General features: G+C 33.4%; 1 protein-coding gene and 1 long non-coding RNA gene across 3 annotated transcripts; both read right to left on the reverse strand.

The window, feature by feature from the left end:
- Positions 1-411: 411 nt before the first annotated feature.
- LOC127857059 (uncharacterized) lies at positions 412-4,033 on the reverse strand. Its single transcript, XR_008038298.1, has 3 exons — positions 3,650-4,033; positions 2,080-2,200; positions 412-1,681 (listed from the first exon to the last, which is right to left on the reverse strand). It is a non-coding gene; the product is annotated as an uncharacterized LOC127857059 (long non-coding RNA).
- A 16,163-nt stretch (positions 4,034-20,196) lies between these two features.
- On the reverse strand, positions 20,197-27,106 carry LOC127857044 (uncharacterized). 2 transcript variants are annotated; one of them, XM_052393335.1, is made up of 7 exons: positions 26,976-27,106; positions 25,638-25,988; positions 23,947-24,060; positions 23,348-23,461; positions 22,876-23,217; positions 22,677-22,704; positions 20,197-22,483 (listed from the first exon to the last, which is right to left on the reverse strand). In XM_052393335.1, exons 1-7 carry the CDS (start codon positions 27,034-27,036, stop codon positions 22,402-22,404), a joined length of 1,092 nt encoding a protein of 363 aa, XP_052249295.1. In that variant the 5' UTR covers positions 27,037-27,106; the 3' UTR covers positions 20,197-22,401. The 2 variants fall into 2 exon arrangements, with proteins under 2 accessions (XP_052249295.1, XP_052249294.1); XM_052393334.1 differs by having other exon boundaries at positions 23,947-24,063.
- Between the last annotated feature and the right edge of the window lie 492 nt (positions 27,107-27,598).

The raw sequence follows: 27,598 nt of genomic DNA on the forward strand, positions 1-27,598 counted from the left end.
ACAACTAAACATCTTTTTACCATATTTATAAAGGCTTCAAAATCATGTTTCAAATGAACAACAATAATAGATTTTTAGTTATTAGTTGATATCCAAGCGGAAACAAACTTTTTTGATTTTCGGTGATAATTTTCAATGTTCGATGAACGATGTGTTTGATTCAGATCAACTTTTTTTGCCAACTGGTCTGCAAGTATCTTAAAGAAGGTAAATATATGTTTTGTTCCCTATAAAAATAGACCTTTAGTTAACATGCATAGATTGCTTTACCAACATCCAACTGAAATATTTTTGGAAATGGTTATTATTTTCAAAAAAAAACCTACTAAATTCAGTTTAAAAAACAACAATCTCTTTAATTATGACTAGTGTATTTATATTGTTTTATAATTTATGGCATAATTGAAAAGTACATCCATGTGACTATTTTGAGTTAATTTGGTGTTCAAAATGTAGAAAAATAACAATGGTATCATTTAAATAAATTGGTTGCCATGGAAGCAAATGTACTACACAACACAAAATTGTATATTTTCATATGTTATTATTTTTATTTGAACAAGTCAATGCATTTTAATCTTACAAAAATTACATTTACTTATAATAAGTAACTCAAAAAAGTAATTAAATGTTAGAAAACATAAAAATCTCAGAATTGCTTTTCACAATTTGAGATACAATAAAGAAGGGCTTTGCACGTTGTACGGCCTTATTGTTTAACAAGTACTTACCCGTAATCTCATTTACTATTGAAATGGTATTAGGCATTCCATTGATCACAAAACTAAGAATAAAGATCAAAAGGAATTGTGCACAGATAGTAAAACTGACCATTTTCCAAATTTAAGGAACAGATACAAAATAAAAAAGAATACATGTACTGTAAATCAGGGAGCAAAATGCCACTAATGATGTAGACTCAAACTGAAAATACAGCTTTTTTATGAGTATTCATCATGTGTAATGGATACAATTAAACAGGGTGATGATTGGATAATTTTTAATGATTCTGTTTTTTCTGTTAAATTTTGTTATTTCACATGGGTCACATATATCAAGTATAAAATGAATGCTTAAATATAAAATTCAAGATGGCCGAGTGTTATAGGTTAAATAATTTAAGGACCCCCATGGATACCAATATTTTTCTGGTGTTTTTATCTCTTCTAAAATTCTATTTTGAGGTTAAAATCTAGCAATTTAAGGCTTCTACTGACATACTTTAAAAAAATGCCTGAATCTGTGAACAATTCCCTTTAAGGTTAAAACCCTTTGGATGGCAGCTTATGTTTTTTTTTATTACCATTACATTCAACATAAAAAAACATAGTTAAGGTGTTAAATAGGTAAAACACTAAATAAAATGCATCACTTAAACACTGATTTCTCTTAAGTTTATACAATTATTTCTATAATAAAACTGTGTTTGTGTTTAAAAATAATTTTAAATTATTTTAGTTTTACACTTCAAATAAAATTCCAGCATGTACATGAAAATGTTTTCTAATTATAATAATTCAGGTTTGAATTTCCATTGTTAGAATAAATATTCACAGATGTTCTCCATTAAAACAGTACATTGTGATCTTAATCTCCAACCAGCTGTAGCACTTTATGTCCACATAGTGAAGAGACATACACAGTTACAGTAAATTCTTTGACTGAGTCCACATCAACATTTCTGTAAATAAAAATTGAACATAAAAAAGTACCAGTGCAAAAAAATCAAAAATGTAATCCTACTTATGAATCTTAAAATAATTTGGAATAACACAAAACTGACAGTCATGGTTGAAACTCTTATGGCTGGTAATCATCAGGATACACCAAACTTTAGCATGTACAAGTTTCTTTAATCATTAAGATATGTTATGAAATCTTTATCTCAAATGGATTCCCTTCACATCGGAATTCTTAATTTAAACTTGTCAATAAAATTAACTTAACATTTAAACTTTTTTTTTTTTTTTACTTTTGTAGTGTTCCGATGCATATGTTTTAGTAAAACCAAAGTTACAAAGAATCATTTAATGGAGTAAGAATTATAACAGTCACTATATGCAAAACATAAGTTCTTACAAGCAGTTGAACAATCTGTTGCCAAAGTGATCATCCCTTCTTTCACCCGCCAGGATGCATCTGTGCAAGTAGTTGGGTCCTTTCCCTGGTGATTCATATAATTCATGAAGTATCTGTTCACCTAAAACACAAACTTCTTTAATAACAAATATCCATAATTAAATTTAAACACGGTATTAAATTACAAAAAATGACTGACATGCATGATTTTATGAAAAAAATAATACTGTTTAACTCACATAATTAGATAGAATTTCATTTTTTTAGCAGGATTGTAGTATATTTACCCGACATATGAAACATAAAAATCTTACTTTTTACAAAATATTTTTTAAATCAGAAAATATGTCTTACCAAAGCAGAATTATACTTTTATTGAATTTAATTTATTATTGTCCAAATTACAACACACAAAGTAAATAACAGCTTATCTTAAGAGGATTTTGTCAATTGTTTAGTCTTATCTCAACAGAAGGGACTGTTAAATAATAAATAGAAATTTAAACATTACTTAAAAGTTTAATAGACGTAAATGACTTTTTTTATTCATGTTACATGTAAGTTTTGACAAAAATAGCTCAAACTTACACATATCTTTAATAATATTACAATCTGACATATAAACAAAGTAAGTATTAAACCTTTAATGCCATACCATCTCAATTTAAAACAATAACACACCTGCAAATTTAGCCAGTATTAATTTAACTTCCAAAACAAAACATTTGCTGTCAATGTTAAAGGGACTTGTTCACACTCTATCAAAATGAGAATGTTTCAACTTGTTGTCACAGATTTAAGAAAGAAATGAACAATATACATCAGTGTGCGAAATAACACTAATGCCGCAGACTTTTACTGAAAATACACTTTCGTTTACTAAAAATCATCGTTAGAAATTGATAAAATTATAAAGCATCTCATACGCGAAACGATTTTAAATTTTTGATTTCTTGTGTGATCGTTATATTTTGTAACAACACGCGGATGGTTTTACAAAGTATAAAATAAATGTCAACCCATGTGAAGACGGTTTGTTAGGTCCGCACATAATGTAGTTGTAAAGACTCAATGACGACCAGAACATGAACTCTGAATTACACAAACCCACATGTGAAGACGGATTGCTGAGCGGTTTCGGCGCTTGGCTTTTACTACATGGGTCAGTGGTTCGAGCCCCGGTGTGGTAAACTTTTTTTTCTGTTTGTTTTCTTTTTCTACTTTTATTCTTGTTTTTATATTTGAGCTATAATTTGTTACATTACAAAGATTGCTTACATAAAGTATAAATAGTACACCTGAGCGTACTATATCAGTACGGACAGCCAAGTGGTTGGTGCTAGACTTTTACTCCAGGTGTCAGTGGTTCAAGCCCTGGTGTGGATTACATTTTTTTCTTTCTTTAATTTTATCATTGGTTTATACTGGACTGGAACTATTTAGTTCCGATGTTTACATTTATCAATTAAAAGCATTTCATGACTACCTTCAAAACATGCCAAACTTTGTGAACAAGTCCCTTTAGCAAAGGCGATTTTTACCATGGTGTCATGTAGATTCGTCATCTTACCTGATGCGGAATATCAACTCCTTAATTTAGAAATCCTCCATGTCAATCAATAGCAGTTTGTTCCATTGTTAATCAGCGCAAATCTATCCAACTTTGACAGTAAATTTCAACATCGTATTGTTACTCTACGCTCGTTTAACCCCAATGAGTATTTCAATTTCAACAACAAAGCAATTGTTACACTCAACAAACTTTAAAAACGTTGTTTACATTATAAGCGATAACTTCGCGAGGGGTAAGTGCCTTTTTCGTCTGAACTAGTTACCAAGATCACAAGTTATATATGTTTCAGTTCACCTGAATGAATTTCAAATAATCAAGTGCAGTTATTTAACGTCACACAAAAACACGTTTAGCGTCATAAAACGTCGACCTCATTTGAAAGCATTTCTGCTGACGACTTCACATTTATTTATTTTAAAAGAGAAAAATAAAACTACTAGTTCTCGTAGTGTTTATTATAATCTGACAGATGGCGCCAAATGTTAGTTTTACGTCTTTTAAAACCTTCAATTAAAGAGCGCAGACTGGTTTTACGTTAGTAAGATTCGTAAGAATTCTTAAGTCTGCGAACGCGTTTATGAAACGTTCGTAGGAATTGGCGTAAGAACGTCCGTACGTAAAAATCGCAGAATTCTTACGAAAAACTTAAGAATTGTTTATGAAACGGGGCCAATATGTTATAATGTGTACTGATGTTAGTAGAATGTAAACATAAAAGACTCAATATTGCAAGCATCATAGTGATATGATTTTTTTGCAGAAAAACAAAACTTTATATAAAAAATGAATAAAACAAAGTACAAAGAAACATATTTACACTAATAAACGCAAATATGGATTATAATAAATCAAAACATATATATTTTCAACACCTATATATTTCCTTAGTATCGCGGGCTACCGCCCCAAACCCCCGCTTTGTCGATAGTTGTAAACAACTGCGTACCGGTAAAGTGCAAATTAGCCTGTTTTTGTAGTGTTTAGTGTGGCCGCTACGGCATGTAAACAATAGATTCTTTTAATTGTACAGACATGTGATTAATGCTATACTGCTTCGTAAACTAAGGAGAAACGTTTCGATGTAATGTTTAGAGGATGTTTTGTATCGTGACAGTTTTTAATTTATTGTAATTTACATGTAATTTACAATATACATTGTATCATATTTCATTTTCAGTTCAAATGATATGCATCCAATGTTTAGTCTGGGAACCAGACTACCAATGTTTACGGTGATTTTTGTATTATTCGCCAATGAACAATTCGGGTTTATTCATTTCGGATATATCATTAATGAAGGTCATCTAAGGTCAAAAGTGACGTTAAACAGCTATGCCGAAAAAAGGAAAATTTGTGTCAAAGAATAAAGAGTTGAATTAGCGTTCAATAAAATTGATATTTAATAGTTGAAGAATAATAAAACATGTTTAGACAGTGACAAAGTTTTTCACAATTCATGAAATATTATTCGCTAAAATGTTTCATAGAACTGTTTTCTTCATATTAAAAGGTAGATATATATTATTTTGGTATTTCAAAAATAAATATATAAAGCACTTTATATTATCCATATACATATTATGGCTTGTACGAGAGAGCTGCGTCTCATTTTTTTCTTTTTCTATTTGACTTTAAAGCGAGTATATACGATTTTGTCAAATATTAATGAATTTATATAAAATGTGTAAAAAACTGATTATTTATATATATTTCAATATAAAATAAAATAAAAGATCAGAAGAACATGTGTCGAAAATGCGAAATAAGCCAGATATTTAATTCTGAAATAAAAAAAACGGCTGTAAAGTCGAAATCGCCAGCATGTATATCATGTATGTACGATTTGAATCTAAACTTAGTTGCAACGATATATACATGTATTCATACGACACACGAACACTAACTCTGGTCCTAATAAAAAGTTGAATGCTTCGGTTATTGTAGGAAAATATGTTCGTCACAATCGGCTCGGGGCGCTTATTTGTCTTTGATGCATTTTATGAAATTCGTAGTTAATGTATAATTTTTCTTGCATATGTTGTGTTATTGTAACATATTTTATCAATACATTACAATTTAACACATATAAAAATCGTATAATCTCGCTTTAAATGAATATATGAACATTTTTTCTGTAGTTTAGGTTGTTACATCATTGTCAGTTCAAACACCGTTTATGGTAACAGATTCTAAAATTGACAATAAACTTGTAGCAAATTTTTTGTTAACTTTATTGATACTTAAAGTAACAATCACGCTAAAAAATATCGAATATTTCGTTAAATAAAGCTAACCCATACAAAAATCAATGTTCCTTTTAGCAAAATGCAAAATTTCAACGTTAGATGTTGTCTGGTAGAATTGATATAACGAGATACAAAATGCTCGTTTTTATTTTTTGTGGCCACAAATAATTCCATTTATATCTCCCGTGAAATATCTGAACATTTACGGGCGAACACGAGATTGGATACGGTAAGAGTCGGAAGCATGACGTAACTCTCATGAATAATCATTCTGTGAAATCAAAATGACTTCTGGGTAACTGGAACTTATCGAATGCGAAAATGGCTTGTATAAATTATGCAAATGAACGCAACCCGAATGAATCCGATCCTGACTCGAAAGCGAAAGTAGATTACATCGTGGAACGATATTTAGATATTTAGAGGCTTAAAACTTGACGAATACTTGTAATATAACGTTTTTACATCAATGTTACTTGTTTTTAGGGTCTTCCTATTGTAATTAACCATCGTATGGTACTACTTGTTGTCGAATGTTTTTATATAGCATAATACAGTAGCCGTATATATTGGTGAGCGTGATAGTTACTTTAACTGTCATATGTGGCGTCCACGATTACGATAATTTAGGTATAAAATATGGTTTAAATGGCCTTTAACACGCACCAAAGACATTATATGTATAAAAAAATTCCGGAGGGGGGGGGGGGGCATGCCCCCGGATCCCCCTAGAATGACCTAAGATACTGCCTCGGCTAAAAATTGGGTCTGGCTACGCCACTGATGACTCATATTTTGATACGGTCTATATATTTCCCAGATTAACATTCCGACCAAGTTTATTAAAGGGGCCTTTTCACAGAGTTTGGCATATATTGAAGTTTGTCATTAAATGCTTTATATTCATTAATGTAAACATTCAATCTAAAACGTTCCAGTAAAAAAAACAAGAATACAATTTTAAAAAGGAACCCTCAACAGGAAGTCCTGGAGTAAAAAGCCTACCCCTTAGACCAGTCGGCCATCCGTGCTCATGCAATGGCGGGTGTATTTTATACTTTATATAAGCAATCATCGTAGTTTCACAAAATATAACGACAACAACAAATTTCTCCAAATTATTCGATCGTTTCGCATTGTAACGCTTTATAATTTTCAAGTTTTTAAATCGTCAAAAGATGCATATAACGGCTATTTTAGAGCATGGTAAATGTTCAGTATAACTGTTTTCTCACAAAAATCATAACTAAAACGAAAATTTGCGAATCTAAACAACTTTTTTTTATTTTGTCAATTTACTAAAACGTGCAAAGGCCCCTTTAAAGCTTAAGCTATAAATGAGGCCTCTAGACTTGCAACAAGGCATATCTTAGATTCATTTGTCTCGATGCTCTAGTTTTTAAACGCACGAGGCCAATATTTAAAGTTGCGCTTGCTATTTGCAAAATAAAGCGTCTGACCAAGATTTATCAAGATTGAGTCATACATTTATGTGGAAACTGCAGTAGTGATTTTTTCTTAAAATTGACATGGCGACCTAGTTTTTGTATGCTTAGACTTTTGGGCGCATGTGGCCCAGTTTCAAACTCGGCCTTGATATTGACAAGATAAACTCATGATAAAGTTTCATAAAGATTTATGCATAAATGTGGAATCTAGTGAGTTAATAACGTTTTTCTAATACTTGACCTGATGACCTTGGTTTTCGACGCACGTGACCCAGGTTCGAACCCGGCAAGTTAATCATGTTGAGCAATTTAGTCAGGTGAGATTATTTAAGACTTTAATGTGTGTGTGTTGTTAAAAAAAAGCACGAAATGTCTAGTATTACAGCCACTTAGGATTTGACACTCCCTGTCGCGTTGCTGACGATTAGTCTATTTAAAGTAACAAAACATTGTAATGACGTAGTTCGAAAAATACCTGGCCAATCTATAATTAGTCATTCGCCAGGTCTATAACACTGGTCTTTCGAAATAGATCGTCTCATTTAAAAACAGGCAATTGTGCGAACAATACGGAACATTTGTTTGTCTACCTGGAAGAAAAAGGCGTCGCTTGTTATATTCGTAGGATTAATAACAGGTATATACAGGTATAGATTGTTTTCATTATATTGTTTGCATGGGTTTAAAACGTACTTTTAATTGCAGTGATATTTTTGTCTTTTGATTGCGTGTGTAAGTACTTTAATTGCGCTTCTGTTATTATGATAGTCTATGCTATTTTAAACAAAACGAATGATTATACAATCCTTGAACAAATTAAAGAAAACAATTTGTTAATCGGACCTTTTTTATAAACGCATATCGTTTCCGTTTTTTTTTTCATCGCGTATAATATAACCCATTATGCAGCAAGAACCACGTGTGTATGAATAAATAATTATTATATAAATACGTAAAACCAAATGAATTTATAAAGTAAGAGATGTGTTTAACTATGTTTATTGCGTCCAAAGAATAAGTGTAGGGGGGGGGGGGGGTCAAAATATGAAAGACCTATACTATACATATATTCTATAGGTCTTTGAAAATATTTAAGTGTGCAGGCTGTATGGATAGGCAATACTTTTCAAGGAAAGTAGGCTGCATCCCCGGAAAAATTGACAAATCCCTGTCACGTTATTGTGCATTTATCTCACGTAGAGAAATAAAGTCATTACAGGAATAATACGTAGTACAATCTGCATATATGTGCGTATTGTACCCATTATTGCACGAACATTTGACAATGTATTTCTTGACATATTAGTTTTCATCGTAGAACGGTGTCTAAATATGGTCATTAAATCCACATGATCAAGGGTGACACTAGACACACGAAGCGATACACGATATTTTGCGCGACAGTCGCGGAGACGCGCGATATTTTATTTTTCAAATATCGCCCACACTATCCGAATCTCGTGTATCGCGGTCTAATTTCAGACCGCTACTTAAGACACACGATGCGATACTCGATATTTTCTTGACAGTCGCGGCGACGCATGATATGTGTACTGTTAAAATATCGCTGTAATAATATCACCTGTCCATTGTCAGGTTTTCAAAAAAATCAGGGGAGACAAAAAGGGGATATTTTCACTTCATCAAGCATGTGCATCATGCCGTATATAATATATCTTTTGATATAATATTATTTTATATTAATGTTTATTTCTGATCAGCAGTTAAAATGTATATGATTGATATAGCAAGCTATTCGCTTCTTATACTTCAATCGGGACATAAATAAATATTTATTATTACTTAAATATTTTATATAAACGTATTTTTGATGATAGGAAAATCGCTTGGAGTAACAAGTTTGGTTATAAGACTGAGTTCCCAAGGTTAAGTTATTAGTTGTTCGATTCTATGGTTGAAAGTGCATTACGTGCTTTTGTTTCAATCATATTTGACATGCACAAAAGTAACAGTTATATTAAATCTGGAACCCTGGTAAGCAATATGAAACACACGTTTTTCGCCCTTTAAAAACGTTTTTGTTCGCCAATATGAATATTATACAATTGTTGTTTGCACTGTATGCAGTTCTATTTATGCCGATAATTTATTTGGTAAAGCATCATAAAAGGTATTTAAAAGGTAAAACAATACCAGCAACACAAATACCGTCTAATTAATGTATCAATAGACTGGACATTAATGTTGCTCGTCAATAATCTGGATAACCCATATATGATGATTACACATGAAAAAGAACTGAACAGAAATCTTCTTGTTTAATATTAATGTATTACTTGAAGTTAAACGTTATTTATAAATCTGGAATCCATTTTGGAAGTGATACAGATTATAATGATATATTATCTTCAAATTGATATAAATTTTACTCCATTGTTAAAATTTCTGAATTTTAAACATATGTCCTTGTCAATGTATATCAAAATCATTTTGAAAATAAATTAATCTGTACTCGGTACTAATGCTAGAATAATCTTTTATAAGTGTGTCGATGGCAGCAATAATAATAATAATTGGTAAAAATTACCGTAACACCGTTTAAAAAACCTGACAGTGGACAGGCGATATTATTACAGCGATATATGAACAGTACAAATAACGTGCGTCGCCGCGACTGTTAAGAAAACTATCGAGCATCGCTTCGTGTGTCTAGCTAGTGTCGCGGTTTGAAATCAGACCGCGATACACGAGATTCAGATAATATGGACGATATTTGAAAAATAAAATTGCGTGCGTTGCCGCGACTATCGCGCAAAATATCGTGTATTGCTTGGTGTGTCTAGTGGCGTCCTTTGAACGCGACACTAGACACACGAAGCGATACTTGATATTTTTCTTGACAGTCGCGGCGACGCACGATATTTTTATTGACAGTCGCGGCGATACTTGATAATTTTCTTGACAGTCGCGGCGACGCACGATATATTTAACACGATATATCGCCTTTTTGGCTACCTACACAAGGGTGATATATCGTGTTAAATATATCGTGCGTCGCCGCGACTGTCAAGAAAAATATCAAGTATCGCTGTCTGTGTCTAGTGTCGCCCTTGATGAAAGAAGTGCGATATTATAGATGGCACTATCCGGATTCCGTATTAAACCGACCGCTGCCAACACATTGTGTTATCCAAATTAATTTGACGATAAGTTGTTGAATCCGTCTTTTTGTAATTTCCTGGCGTGGCGTGTATTTTGGAGAAGCGTTTATATTTCAGTGATATTTTTTGGTCCGGTACCGTTATAGTCATTGTAATGGAATTTAAAACAAGTCCAATGAATGTCAGCTTCTGACACGGTCCTTCCACTTTATTGTAGTTGATTTGAAACTTTTATTCACGGACTAGATTCATAATTTCATGAAGTACTCTCAATTGTCGAATGGGTAGGTTACTAATAAAAGTCATCTAAGTACACAGTGATATCTGTGAATCATCTTTTTTCCATAATCAATCGAACAGCTTGGGTCAGTGTTTTAAATATATAAGGGGACAGTTTTGCTTCGAAGGGAAGTTTCGTATCTACCATGTACGTGAAGGTTTTTAGCATATAGCGTGCGTCGCCGCGACTATCGCGCAAAATATCGTGTATTGCTTCGTGTGTCTAGTGTCGCCCTTTGAACGCGACACTAGACACACGAAACGATACTTGATTTTTTTCTTGACAGTCGCGGCGACGCACGATATTTTTATTGACAGTCGCGGCGATATTTGATATTTTTCTTGACAGTCGCGGCGACGCACGATATATTTAACACGATATATCGCCTTTTTGGCTACCTACACAAGGGTGATATATCGTGTTAAATATATCGTGCGTCGCCGCGACTGTCAAGAAAATATCAAGTATCGCTGTGTGTGTCTAGTGTCGCCCTTGATGAAAGAAGTGCGATATTATAGATGGCACTATCCGGATTCCGTATTAAACCGACCACTGCCAACACATTGTGTTATCCAAATTAATTTGCCGATAAGTTGTTGAATCCGTCTTTTTGTAATTTCCTGGCGTGGCGTGTATTTTGGAGAAGCGTTTATATTTCAGTGATATTTTTTGGTCCGGTACCGTTATAGTCATTGTAATGGAATTTAAAACAAGTCCAATGAATGTCAGCTTCTGACACGGTCCTCCCACTTTATTGTAGTTGATTTGAAACTTTTATTCGCGGACTAGATTCATAATTTCATGAAGTGCTCTCAATTGTCGAATGGGTAGGTTACTAATAAAAGTCATCTAAGTACACAGTAATATCTGTGTATCCTCTTTTTTCCATAATCAATCGAACAGCTTGGGTCAGTGTTTTAAAAATATAAGGGGACAGTTTTGCATCGAAGGGAAGTTTCGTATCTACCATGTACGTGAAGGTTTTTAGCATTAAGGTATAAACTACATTTTGAAAACCGACATGGAACGGTTGACCAGTATGAAGCCTTACCTGATCAAATATCAGACGAAATATCTATTTAATATAGTATATGGTAATTCTTACAATTTTTTTTTTGAAACGTTTTTCTAACGTTTTCTTTCAAGAATATTGCTGACACCGTTTTTAGTGAATTTTTCTAAGACCGTTTTACGTGAAAAAACCTTCTAAGAAACTAAAACAAATTTCGTTCGTAAAACAATTCTGTTCTTGTTTATAGTGACCTCATTCCTAATTTCTATTTCCTTTGTTTACTGTTCTGGGAGAGGTCAAATGTTTACATAACTGAATTCATAAGGCCCTGGTTTAAGGATATGTAACATTTCATCGGTTAATTATAAATAGAAATTAACATATTCTCAGCAGGAAGTGGGGCATAAAGCTATTTTATTCTTTGAAAATGTGTAAAAAATGGCGGAGTACGATGAATGTTTTCTGATTTATGACATGGATTCTGACCTGCCTTTCTATGGATTTGATGAAGTAGAGTTTGAAAGTAATAGAGATGTGTTAATTGAAGTTAAAATGATTTACTTTGAGCCAGAAATTAACGTTACGAGTAGAGCTAACGGTTTAAATGTGGCATCGGATTTAATGGATTCGCGCGAATTCTGGACAAGTGTTGTGTCTGTAAAATATTAAATGGAAAGCTGTAAATGTATCAAGTCGGAAAAGAAAACGGATGGTTGCATAATGGTATGCGTGAAATAATGTAATTCTACGTATTTATTTTCATAGTTATGTCATTTTGTAACCATTCACATTCGTCACTATTTGGAATTCCCGTTTCTAAAAATAGAACATTTTGGTTGCAAAACAAGGGGGACGACTCGTGATGTAAAAAAATCGTTAAGGTTACAATATACGAAATAATTGAGTCATGAAGGGCTGTACTCTCTAAACAAATCATCATATTTTCCTCGAAGGCATGTTATACACTTTAGACTGTTGTTCTGGTTTTATCGTTTGGAGATATTGATAGGGTAAGCATAGGTGTTCACTACTAAATCCCTGAAATAGGATACAGTTGGAGATCAAAGTAAAAAAAATGGCACTGCAAAAGGTTACAATCCACTAGAAAACGGCCGAAAAAAAGGTGCAAAAAAAGTCGATTTTGATTTGAGTCGAATTCTTTTTTGGTTTGAACATGACATATCTTTTTTTATTGCTTAAATCGATTCAGCTAAGAATGCCCGTCAAGAAAAGGTATGGTTATGGGGGTCTCTATATGCAAAATGTTGTATTTATTTTCGCTCAAAGTTGTCGCTTTTACATCGAAACATATAAGGAAACTATTTAGTATATTTTGACCTTAAATTTACTTCAGCAGCAACTTCCCTGTATCTTGCAACTATACTTTCAAGATCGGCGCTCTCGTTATGTTTTGCAAAACTCAATTTAAAACCTGTGGCCTAAGTTTAAGAGCAGGGGTTTTTCTGCCTATTTTGGGAAAAGGAGTCTGACCAAATTGGGAATTTTTTATCGACAAAATTGGTCATTTTGGGAATTTTTGCTTCGATGAAACGGCTCATTTGGGAAAAAATAATGAATATATCATGCTTAAATATTTCACTAGTTTAACAAATAATTTTGTTTTTATTTGTTATTTTGTCTTCTTTATATAAACAGATGCAATATTGGGCATGTTCAACGTTTATTCAAGTACTGCAGTTTTGTTTTTCAGTTACAGTTACACGCTGAGATTAGAACTGAACAGTGAAAACCTTATAGGAGATATTTTTGACCAAAACAAACACTGGTTAGTCACACAAGTTATAAGACAGTTCATTCTTAAAAAAAAAATTTTTTTGTTTGTTTATTTGGAAATTTGGATTTTTTTTATAATTTCGGTTTGGGATCGGGTCCGCTTGCTTTGGGAGTGCCTCTTTTTTTCGGAGGCGTAGACAGTGCTGAAAAACCCCTGAAGAGGGATAATTTTATCGCTGCGATGTGCATTTTGAAGGTCTAATTTAGCCTTGTACCAGTTAGGGGTGATTAGTTTATGGCATCTTTCATTGATTGATATTTGAAAGTATTTGTTTCCGCAAAGTAATTAACTGCAAATCATGTCGGCTGACTATAATCACTAATCGATCTTGCTTTAAAAGAATCAGAGTTTGGTATGCCTCCAAGTGCGGACACGATGAACGGTTTCTTTGACTATCTTATAATGGCCGTTCTCAACTTCCGTGAGAATTCGGGCCTCTGTTTGCGCGCGCATACTTAAATTTGTGACCGGCGAATAATTATTCTGAACATTTGAAGCAATTGCAAGGATATATGCTATATTAAATCGTCGATATCTCATATTCCGTTGCTGTCCGTCGCTTTGCAATAATTGCGTAATTGACTGCTTTGGTGACGTGCGCGATTAAAAGGTCGACTCTAGGTAACAAATTCAGGGAATTGAAATAACTCGGATGAGGAAAATATAAATTCGATTCCTATGCATTTGCATTTAATTGAAAGTCGTATGCAAATATTATCAGTTTGTTTCCTTGAGATTTTCGCACTCGACCAGTATGTTATTAACAAAAGCAAAATCGGTATTCGTAGTCCCCTTCATCGTCCGAACTTGCAAGTATTTTAGATTATTTGGAATTTTGATCTGACCCCTGGGCACATGATAATAACTTTTGTCCCATGGGTCAGATCAAAAATCCAAATATTGCACCGTCGCACATATGCTCATAGCTACCATGCGTGTAAGTTTCAAGGTTCTAGTGCTAATAGTGTAGGTGGAGATAGTGGCCGACCACGCTCACCCCACATTTTGTTTGAACATAACTTCTTCATTTATTCACCAATTTACTTCAAAATAATACTGAACATCTCTTATGACAACACGGTCTATCTCGACCATCCTTGTGCACATTACCCACTCCAGGGCCAATAATAAAGGTAAAGGCAGCTTGGATCCCGTCCTCTTTCAAATTTATCGAGAGGTCAACAGGTACTACTTCCCCGTACCCCCAAATTTGTTTTCGTACCCACAATTTTTCGTACCCATTTTTTTTCGTACCCATTTTTTGTTCGTACCGGAATTTTTTTCTCACACAAATTTGTTTTTGAACCCAATTTTGTTTCGAACCCAATTTTGTTCGTACCCAAATTGTGTTCGTACCCAATTTTTTGTTCGTACCCAATTTTTTTCGTGCTCAAATATTTTTTTGTAACCAAATTTCTTTCCTACCCAATTTTTTTTCCCATTTTTTTTCGTACCCTAATTTTTGTTGTTCCTACCCACATTTTGTTTCGTACCCAAATTGTTTTCCTAGTACCCAATTTTTTTCGTACCCAATTTTGTTTCGTAGTTACCCAAATTTTTTTTGTTGGCATAATTTTTTCGTACCCAAAATTTTCGTACCCAAATTTGTTTTCGTACCCAAAATTTTCGTAACCACAAACACAATGGTGGTGATGTTGATAAACTTAAATTGATGCTTTATATCCATTCTATTCAAAAGCATCGTCACACCAGTACTGTCAATACTTTGATTCTTATTTGTCATATATTACCCCAACGCTCCGAATTGGAGCGGGGAGATTATGTGGTTATCTCCGCCGTCTGTCCGTCCGTCTGTTCGTCCTGGCCACCATTTCCTTCTACAATATTAGCACTAGAACCTTGAAACTTTAACACATGGTAGCCATGAGCATATGTGCGACAGTGCACTATTTGGAATTTTGATCTTACCCCGGGTCAAAAGTTATGGTGGTTGGGATGGGGCCGGGTCAGAGATTTTCACTCATTTGTTTTAGGTTATTTAACATTAACTTCTTCATTTCTACACCGATTTACTTCAAATTGATACTGAACATCTTTTATGACAATACGGTCAATCTCAACTATGCATGGCCCCATAACCAACCCTGGGGCGCCCCGCCCAACATAGACCACGCCCACCCAAAATTGTGTTTTAACATAACTTCTTCATTTATTCACCAATTGACTTCAAATTCATACTGAACATCTCTTATGACAACACGGCCTATCTCGACCATCCATGTCCACATTACCCACCCCAGGGCCCCGCCCACATAGGCAACACCCACGCAAAATTGCCTTTTACTATAACTCCTTCATTTCTACACAGATTCACTTCTAATTGATACTGAACTTCTCTTATGACAATACGGTCAATCTCAACTATGCATGGCCACATTACCAACCCTAAATTGTGTTTTAACATAACTTCTTTATTTATTCACAAATTGACTTCAAATTAATACTGAAAATCTCTTCTGACAACACGGTCTATCTCGACTATCCATGCCCACATTACCGACCCCGGGGCCCCACCAACATAGGCCGTGCACACCCAAAATTGCCTTTTAATATAACATAATGCGGCGTGGGGATACGCGTCGGCCTCTGCCGCGCCATTTCTAGTTTATATTGTCAATAAGATGCTGACAAACGTCCTACTTTTCTAAAATTTAATTTTCTATCAATACAGTCACGATTATATGCTGTTAAGCCTTTTCAGTTTGGGTCACGAGTAAGCTATGTTGGGCCACGAGATAGAAAAAAGAGGAGTGCAAAACTAAGTCAAAGCGGCGTACAATTTAAAAAAAGAGCGGTGCTTCTCTTTTTTTAAATTGCCTCTCCTTTTTTTCTATCTCGTGGCTACGAGTTAGCTATGTCGTGGCCACGAGATAGAAAAAAAGAGGAGTGCAAACTAAATAAAAGCGGCGTACAATTAAAAAAAGGCAGAGTGCATTACACAAAGAGGACAGAATTTTCGCTATCTCGAGATCCCGAGATAGTCAGCCAATGCAAATTTGCGCAACATGTGTAAATATTTTGTACGCATATATAAAGCTGATCACAGCAGGCAAGGCTCTGATTACGGAACAAAACTACTATTAGTACTACTATTACGGCTCCTGACTACTGCTGATGTTTTGTTGTTTGTTGCTGTACTACTACTACTACTACTACTACTACTACTGACTACTTCTACATACTTATTACTACTACTACTGACGACGACGACGACGACGACGACTAGACGACGTAGACGGACTGCTACTACGACTACTACGGCTACTTCTACTACTACGACTACGACTACCACCACTACTACGACTACTACTACGACTACGACACACGACGACGACTAGACGACTACTACGACTACGACTACTACGACGACTACGACGGCTACGACTACGACTACGGCTACGACGACGGCGACGGCGACTACGACTACTACGACTACGACTACTACTACTACTACTACGACTACTACTACTACGACGACTACTACGACTACTACTACTACTACTACTACTACGACGACGACTACTACTACTACTACGACTACTACTACTACTACTACTACTACTACTACTACTACTACTACTACTACTACTACTACTACTACAACTACTACTACTACTACTACTTCTACTACTACTACTACTTCTACTACTACTTCTACTACTACTACTACTTCTACTACTACTACTACTACTACTACTACTACTACTACTACTACTACTACTAATACTAATACTACTGCTACTACTACTACTAGTAGTTACACTAATGAATTGTTTACTTTATTCATAATCTGCGTTGGGTGAGTGTGTGTATGTATGTATTGAGTTTAATCGATAACTCGCGATACATAGTGTGGCATGATTTCTTATCTATGTTTTTAAACATTATTTAGAACATTCGACATACATTTGATCATGTCTTAACTACCTTACATGTGTTTAGAACTTTGACTTTATATGAATTACTTTACTCGAATATTGAGCCTAATGATACAATATTCGTTTATCACATTTTTGCAAACCTATATCAATAAAGGCTATCACGGATTTATATACTCAAAAGACTGACATATCTAATATTGTCTTAAAGGGTTTAGTGTTGATACCCGTCAGACGAATTTGAGATTAAAAACTAATACTGACATAAGCTAATCAAACATGATATATGGTTTATTCAATATATACAATAGACATACCGCACATGAGTATACATTATCAAAACATAGAAGCATATATAAAGCCATGACATGTGATCAGTATTGCATTTCATAAATAAAGTATCAATACATGAAGAGGTCTTGGACACCTTTTTTGTTTGGATTACAACATTTAAAATCTGTTTCGCGATTTATATTATAACGATAACATCAACAACAACAAAGACGAATTTACTAGACAGCGAGAAGTCAAATTTATGTAATGCATTATATACAATTAATCATACTTATATTTATACAGGTTTCTTTGACTAAATGCTTTATGTACATACATAGCAAAGTTTCTGTTGGTCATTGTATTATCCGATTGCATTATTTCAATAAATGTTATCATGTTTGGTCTTTTTATATTTGATATAAAAAGATGAAAACCTATTTTATTATATTTCTTTAGAAATTGAAAGTATTATTTAACTTTTCCGGCAGATTTACTGAATGTGTATGGCTGGTAGTTTGATAATCGGCCATATTGACGTACACACTCCTGAGTTACGGCCCTCGAATCATCGAAAAATTGCGTTTTTTTTTATCGTTTCCACTCAATAACTCAATCAATTGTCAAAGGATCTTTGCCATACTTCATGATAATGTGTACGGTCATAAGATCTAGGTCAAGTTCGATTATCGGCCAAATTGACTTTAACACTCCTGAGTTACGGCCCTTGAATCATAAAAACTTGAGTTTTTTCTTGTTTCCGCTCAATAACTCCACCAATTGTCATCGGATCTTCACCAAACTTCATAAAAATTTGTAAGGCAATAAAATCAATGTTAAGTTCGATAATCAGCCAAGCAGGCACTTCTGAGTTACGACCCTTGAATCATCCGCTCGAAACATGCTCATAACTTCTATGTCGCTTCAGATGTTACCTTCATATTTGGTGCATGTGTATATGGACAAGGCCTTTCCATACGCACATAAATTTGACCCCTTTGACATTGACCTTGAACTAAGGTTCCGCGTTTAGGTTTCGAAATCTGTGTTTCGGTTTCAAAAAGCGTTTTTCGGGGCATATGTCTTCCGATGGAGACAGCTCTTGTTGACTATTGAAATAAGAGGTTTATTCATGTTGTGTTCAATGTTGTCCCTCGTGTATGTTTCTATGAACTGCACAACGATAATCTTATGTTAAACTGTAAGTTGCTATGTCTCATACGCTTTGAAGCAGAAAGAATAAAGTTGAGTTTAACTTGGTTACATTTCATTGTGCCACAGAAAGTAAAGGTTCTGGTATCCCGGTCATTATCTAGAACAATGTAAATAAATAGTATTTTAATCGAAACATTTCCTTTTTTATTGTAATTTAAGTTTAAGTTCAGTGTTATATGGTTAAAAGTTATGTATACTTCAATGTGTAATGAAGAATGATGGGCCAGGTGTGGGGTTCATAGCTCCTTAAACCACCACTGCTTATTATTGAGCGCTTCAAGGCGCTGAACCCGGTTTTGTTCATGTTTGTGAGTTTGTACGTTATATGTCTTGCCTACTATATTGTGTGTGTCTAACTTTTCGGCACTTGGGTCTTTGTAATAATAAAGGACCGCATGTTCAGTAATATTTCTGTCCTTCTAATGCAGCTACAGTTTTGCTTAATGTGTATTTGTACCGTATCTACATACGATTTTACACGCGCGTTAAATACGACTGGAGGAGTGTAACATACCGTTTCCCTTGAACGTCCTTGAGTTACATTAATATATATTTAAAATAATAAATGGTGAAATGAACTGATTATAAAAATATTTAAGTCCGTTATGTTCTCAATATGTAAGTGGTCTGAAATCATTATCTATATCTATGCTGTCAACGGTTCTGGATAAAGTATGTAGCGGTAGATTGCTCTGCAAATAACTTGACAATCTTTAAAACTAAATGAACAAATAAATGCTTGTGTTGAACTAGTGTACCTTTCTGTGTTTGTAGAAGATTTTATCATTATGTAAATAACATATCAATTTTGTATTTCCAATCAAATATACCTTCCAGAAAAAGTATCATTAAATGTGTGGTAAATGGACGATCCTTTTTTCCTAAATAGTACAAGTTTACGTTCCCATTTTCGCTTGCGAACAACCAATGTCGTACCAAAAATTTCAAGTCAGATCGCGCTTAACTACGCTAAGCCTAACATCCGCCACATCTGCCACATCCGCGCGAGAAAGAGTTGTATAATTTATGCAAGAGGTTTGAGTTCTTTAACTATATTCATTAACAAATGGAAACATTATGTGAATATCGTGTTAAATGGAATATTTTTGAACAGAGTGTATATAGAAAAGAATCAATAAACAATGTTTGTATTATACGTGTCGCGGAAGAGATTGTTTATGAATGTTTAAAATAGTCCACTTTCTTATGCGTCTTAATGACGTAGTATTTTTGCTCAGCACAAGTCATTCATAATCTGAGGCTATTAATAGGTTTATTCAATATATACAATAGACAAACTGTCCATGAGTACACATGATCAAAACATAGTAACATATATAAAGGCATGACATGTGATCAGTATTGAATTTCATAATTTGTTAAATAAAGTACATGTATCAATACATGAAAAGGTCAAGGACACATTTTTTAGATTACAACGTTTATAATCTATTTCAAAATCAATGCTATAACGGTAACATAAAAAACAACAAAGACGAATCTACTAGAGTAGAGAACGAGAAGTCAAGTTTGGGTAATGCATTATATACAATTAATCATAATAATATTTATACAGGATTCTTTGACTAAATGCTTTATGTACATACATAGCTAAGTTTCTGTTGGTACTTGTATTATCAGATTGTATTATTTCAATAAATTTTTATCATATTTGGTCTTTTCCAGTAATATTTATTTATATACAATTTCCTAATATCATCATATAAAGAGCATTCTAGTAAAAATGATATTCATCCTCAAGGACATTGCAATGTTGACCTTTACTATCTTGAAATGGTATGGCTTCAGGTTTGTGCCATCTGCCTGATGCTATTTCTAATATATGGGATGAAACCCTTAATCTACAGAGATCATATCTAAACTTATTTATGCTATTATTTTTTTAAGTAAGGTGGGATTTCAAATTTACAAAACTGCCTGTAACTTATTGCTCTTGTTGAATCATCAAGTTCTGACATCCAATTTCAATAAATGTATCATTTAATCTAGACTTTACCACAGACAGAAAACACTTTTCATCACCTACATCTTGGTTCAGCCATGCATATTGGAAGCCTAAGGTTTGCAATAGATTACATACAGATTTTGCCCAAGAATGTTTATTTGGTTTATTTATTAAATTCTCACACATGAGGCTATAAATACACTTCACATACTTATAATCTTCTAACTGTATAATTTTCAAACAATACGGTATTACATTTATGGCTCTTTTAGTTATCAAGGATGTTCTTCCAAGTTCCCCATATACACAATTATTTTGTGTTTGAATTTTCACGCCAAGAAGTTTTTTGCAAAAATTAAGGTGACCTCTTTCAAGTGCCATTGACTCGGTTAAGTCCCATATTTCTGACCCATAATTTAAAATTCGTAAAACAAGCTGATCAAACAATTCTAATTTGGTAAGTATTGAAATTTTTGGATAATTTATTAAATATGAGTTAAGCTTGAAAACAACCTTTGGCCTGCAAGTGTTTCAAAGGTATTTGCAAAAGATCCTCCTGTAGTGAATACAATTCCTAAATATGTAAATGATTTAACAATTTCTAATGCTTGGTCTTTGTAAACAAATTTAATATCCCTCCTAAGTTGTCCCCCTTTTTTAAAAACCATAACCTTTGTTTTATTTGTGTTAACATATAATTTCCACCTATCACAATATTCCTCTAACAAAGACAGACCTTTTATTAGTTCATCCTCATTTTCTGCCATAATTACAATGCCATCTGTATATAATAACAAAAATAATTTTAGCATACCAATATCTATTCCTTTAAAACCATTTAACATAATGTTCTTCTATGTCGTTCAAATAAATAGAAAATAGGAAAGGTGATAATGATTCTCCCTGTCTAACTCCTAAAAAACAGGAACAATCTTCATTACTTATTGTATTACCTAATTTCATTCTTGATTTAACATTTGTATACATAGATTTTATGATATCAAGCATTTTTCCTCTAACGCCTAGCTTCAACAATTTATACCATATGATATCCCTAACCAAATAATCGAACGCTTTGGTGAAATCAACAAAAACGGCATACAATCTTTTTTGTTCATTTAATAAATAATTAATTACTCCGTGTAACACAAAAATGTTATCAACAGTTCCCATATTTTGCCTGAATCCTTCTTGTGCCTCTATGTAGACATGATAGTGCTCAGCCCAATTGTTAAGTCTATTGTTAATGTCTTTAGTAAATAATTTCCCCAAAGAACTTAATAATGTTATTCCTCTGTAATTATTAACAATTAAAACCCCTCACACCACAATTCAGGAAAATATTTGAACATTAATAATACTCAACGATTTACAAGTTATATATTCGATCGTAAAAACATCGTTAGATAAATGTGTTACATTCAAATATCAAATGCAAAATCCTTTCGATTTGTTGTGTATGAAGTATCTGTAGAATCACATGTCCGGATGGTTTATACCGGTGTGCTGTATTGCTCTTCATCAGCCCGGAGAGTTGAATCTAAACTTTCGTAGCGAACACTGTTCACGTCCGTCCTACAACATTTTTACGACAGCACAAACATTATTGTGTGCATTTTTGTGTGAGCCAATATCATAAGACGCAAATACAAATGTTTTAAAAACAATGTAGATTACAATTCAAGTGCACAGACCGTGGTTAAAATAAAGAATAACTTTCCTTAAAAAAGTATTATTCAGTAAGAAGACTTTAATAATGTTTTTATACCTATTCGTTCCTGATTCAAGTTCAGCAACTGAAATGTTTATATATATTTAGCATAAAACATGATGATGAAGTTAAAGCAGTGGTTGTTGGAATATTTATAGTAATATTATTACATTCATTGAGTGAACATGTTTGTTGAGGCGTGTAATTTTTTTAATTAAATTATGAATCTGAATGTAATGAATCTATTACTATTTACCATCAGACATATTTATTTCGGCCAATGCTAAAAACGAAGTTTGTTCAAGCGTAGTTTTGTCCGTGTCACCAATTCCAGACACTGGCAAAGTCATATCTGTCCGCCTCAGTATATGAGGAGCTAGTCCCATGGTTTCACTATCTTCAAATGTTGGTTCATTTGGATTGTCAACTCTTGCTTCGCTCAAAGTATTTTTAGCAGTAGCACATTCAGCAAGAAGTATCTGTACATCCGATATTTCATGGTATTGCACGTCGCTATACATATCAGGACTGTCTAATGGCATCACTACAATTTGTTTAGGTGTAGTATTGTCCTTGCCTGTGTCCGTATTGTTGATTACTGAAATATTGATAAACAAACATTCAAGAAACGACACATCCGAAACTGTTTTTTAATTATATTATAATTAATAATAAATCCACTTGTTCTCATAATTAAATACAGAAATAAAATAGTGTATATTTCTTACCTATTTGGCGAGGTCTATATTTCCAATATACGCAGAAAGACACATTTATTGCAACGAAAATCGTTATTCCCGCTGCTGCTGCTATGATTTTAGTAGAGTCTTTGTTCCATTCTGCTAAAATACATTAAGTACAGCGCTTGTTGTTGAAACAGTATTTTGGTTCTGTTGTATAAAGTATTTTCTTTGTTAATCCGTATATTATGTGTATTTAAACACATCCCTTATTTCTCTATTTTGTATTTTGTCCATAACTGTACTTACACATTTTGGTGAATATGATTATTCCATTGAAATTCATTGAATATTATCAATGACTTTAACACAAAATACTTTATACATTAATAGAACTAGTACTTTTTTGTTAAATATGAATTATTATGATATGATGTCAGTTTGAATTTACGCTTAAGTGTTTCGTCATTAATGATACACATCAGCACAGTAAATTGAAAAGTTCTTACATGTGATTCACCTTTTTTATGCTATAAATAAAGTGGACGATGGACGTATATTATGCAAACACGGTTGATAGCGAGGTTATTCTCAAATAGATCTTAAATCGATATATTATAAACGTAAATGAACTTGTTTATACTTACAGCTATCTTTCCCTGTCTCAGAATCTACTTTAACTATTGTCTCAGTTTTGCCACCAGACGTCGTTATAAGCATGTCCATTTCTTCTGTTGTGACAAGGCTGTGACCTTCCTCAGCTACTATACAATATAACGACGCATTAATGTTTTATGCAGCGCCGTAGCGATTTTTTTCAGTATTTCTTTAAACATGGGGAAGTAGAGCTATGATAGACAGAAACAAATTGTTACCGCCTGATCGTTTTGTTATATTTCAGGACATTAGGCTTTGCACTCCTCGCCGTTAACAAATTCTAAGCCTTACCTGATAAATTACAAAAAGATCAGTCAATGACCTGGAATTCTCTCTCTCTTTAATAATATGTATTTATATCATATTTATTATTTGTATTTATTTATTAATTCAATTATATATTACTCTTCCAGACTCTCTCTTAAAGACTTTGACAAACTTGAATTTTTTGGGCAACTGCGCCGGCTTCCAGTAAGATTTTTGGCCAAGAAAGTGTCCATCCATAGACTAGTACAATATTGTTTAGGGTGCTTGAATATGCAAGGGCTGTTTCCTGACATCTATACATGTAGACTTTTACATAAGTACAGTTTGATGCCTACCCTAGAAACATATCTGGAAAGTGGTTCATTCCTCGGAAAGATGGCATGGAAACGGACAATCAAAAGTAGTGTTAGAAGGACAAACAGACAAAGACGCTCACAAAATACAAATAAAATTACATGTCTCGATGAATCAAAGCTATTTTAATCTGATAGACCGCTTACCGCCATCGTCATTTCTAAGACGTCACCGTCACCCTCTTTGATAAACCGTAAGTCAACGAAAATCCTAACTATGGCGATGTCGAAGCAATTTGCAAGTTAATGTGCAATTTGTAACAAGTTCACCGACAGTATTGTGAACCATACTCTCTGGTTTTGTGAAAAAAAACAGAATCCAAAAGGAATAATCTTATTATTGAATTGTACAAAGTGACTGGGCACTGCGAATCCATGCAATGTTTGCTCTTCCAGTCATGACAATGAGTAGACGTATAGTGTGTCTTGCATTAACAGTAACTGAAGATGACCTTTTTAGCAATATCGTATTACTCAAACATATATGTGATTTGTTTTAACTTGAATAGAATACATTCGCTTAAAATCGACTATAATGTCTTTTAGTAATGGTATGAAACTTACATGATGAAATTGTAAATATATTTTGGATAACCTAACTTTAGCTTAAATTTTCGTTTTCGTTTAAGGTATAGTATATTAAGTTATCGATAATAGTAAAATAGTGGGGTAATCGAATACTTTATGTATAATTACCTACTATTTGGTTTTAGATAACTAACTTCATATGAGAAAATAGCTTTATAAGTTTACAATTAATACACCAACTTTCGCTTTCGACTTTGGTATGTGATATTGTAAATTTAACAACAGGTGAAATGATATCATTAAGATTTTTTGTTGTGTATATTTATTCATACTAACATATTTCGTAATTCATGTCACTATTTCTATGTTAAACATGCTTTGTTATTATTGTATAACTATGTTGTTAAAATCTTCGATATCGGAGGAAATAAAGAATATATATTTATTAATTTAATAATATTACTTGTCAAGAACACGGAACAACATTTGATTCATAGTCTATTGTTACGTAGCTTATAGTTGTAAACGCTTACCTTGCCCCGGGCTTGGTAATGTAAAGATCCGGCTGTAAGAACTCTCGTTTGTGAACTTCGAACATTGCCATTTGTCGCCTGTGTTAGCAATCCCTTCGCCAGATATGTTGCAGATGACACCAGTGTGATTTATATATGCGCACTGCGTCGATTCAATTATTTTCCGATGGATTACAATGGAATCAGTTTCATTGTATACTATTTTAAACATGCTTTGCATATCTTGCTTTCCGTTTAAAGTCCTGTGAAAAAACCATAAAGTTGTTCCGTTACTGTCAATATTATCACTGCAGGACAATTCCAAATGCGAGGAACGCAAAACTCTTACGTCAAGCCATGGCTTTGAAAAAACTGAAATATACAATTAAGTCAATATGCAATAATACATGACAACTTCATAGCGCAAAATAGCAAAAATAGAATGAATATAATAGCGACTTTATAAATTACATATTATGTATTAATACTAACAAACAAACGTAAAATCAATCGTGAAAAGTACAACAAAAACACGTTTGAAGAATGATATGTTTTATAGTTTCCATCTGTGTCTGCTTTATTGTGTGCGTTGGTGGGTTGGATGATACAAATGTATGCTACACAACGGAGGAGTATATATAAACTGGATATTTTACGTATCGGAAATTCTTTCAGTTATCGGGCGCTATTCGTTTTCGGATGCCATCAATTTTAGCAAAAATAATTATTGTTTCAAAGATCCATTTCCTTATGCCAATGACTCCAACTGTTTTGACAGTTTAATTATATCAGAGTTCTACACGTGTTCATCGGGCAAACAACATGCTAATTGCGCGGTTGCGCTCAAGAATTCATACACATTGTTTTTGGCATTAATGTTATGTTTGCCGAGGGTAAGAACCCACCTAGATTTGTGAAGTTGAAAGAAAATAAAAAATATATCGCATTTCACTATATTTACGCGCAAAAAAGATGAAACCATTATTACCCAAGGTGTAAAGCGTCCTTATGCCACGTTAAATGATTTCATCGTGAGCTTTTGTAAAATGTAGTCAACTGATTACTTGTATGATTTTAAATCAAAATATGTATTTATAACTGAGAATTACACGTTTGAAAATTGTTGCGTTAAAAAAGTCCACGAGCGAACACTAGATGTCGAATTTCACAATTAAACTGCATTTATCCAAAAGCGACACAACTCAGTATAGTATAATTGAACAGGTGGAAATTGATCAAAACCGTGTTACTTTGTCTTAGCTCTTTAAATAAATTACGGACGTAAAGCAACGCAAGCAAATGCATGTTCAAAAGGAAATACTTATTTATAATAAGTATAAAGCTTATTGTAATTCTTACCGAAGCAATAGAAAATCTGAGCATATATTGAACACATTAATATGTTTATAAGTCCTTCCATATTGAGAAGTGCACAGCTTATAGAATGATTGAGCTTGCAGATGATAAGAACTTGTTAACCGCCGATAGTATTATTGAATAAAAAAAGGGATAGATACAAATCACGTATTGTTTGCCGGAACAGGAAATATATCGCGAGTGACGCGACTTTTACCCTCGTGAACCTACTGTCATTTCAGAGAAAACGTGACTTAACGACATCTGGGCGATTGTTTCCTTATATCACTTACATATATATCTCAGATACGAAAACAATTGAATATTGTATGCAAAAGCCGAAACAATTTGCTTTTAAAATATTGAATGCAATGTCATTTTACACTGAAATCAATTTAAAAAATAATGACTCCAAGCAGAGAGGTTAAAGGGTTATAATTGTATTGGTAGATCTTTATATCGAGCGTTAAGCAGTTTATGTTTTTGATTCGTTGAGTCTGTTACTTTGTCAACATTGTCCTGCTTGTATCAGCTAGAAGAGATAATAGAGACACACATTTCATAACTTTAAATTAAGAATCTGTGATATGTCTTAACATGAAAGGACACTACAATACAATTTCTGA

The sequence above is a fragment of the Dreissena polymorpha genome, chromosome 14, assembly GCF_020536995.1.
Source record: "Dreissena polymorpha isolate Duluth1 chromosome 14, UMN_Dpol_1.0, whole genome shotgun sequence".
NCBI classification, from domain to species: domain Eukaryota; kingdom Metazoa; phylum Mollusca; class Bivalvia; order Myida; family Dreissenidae; genus Dreissena; species Dreissena polymorpha.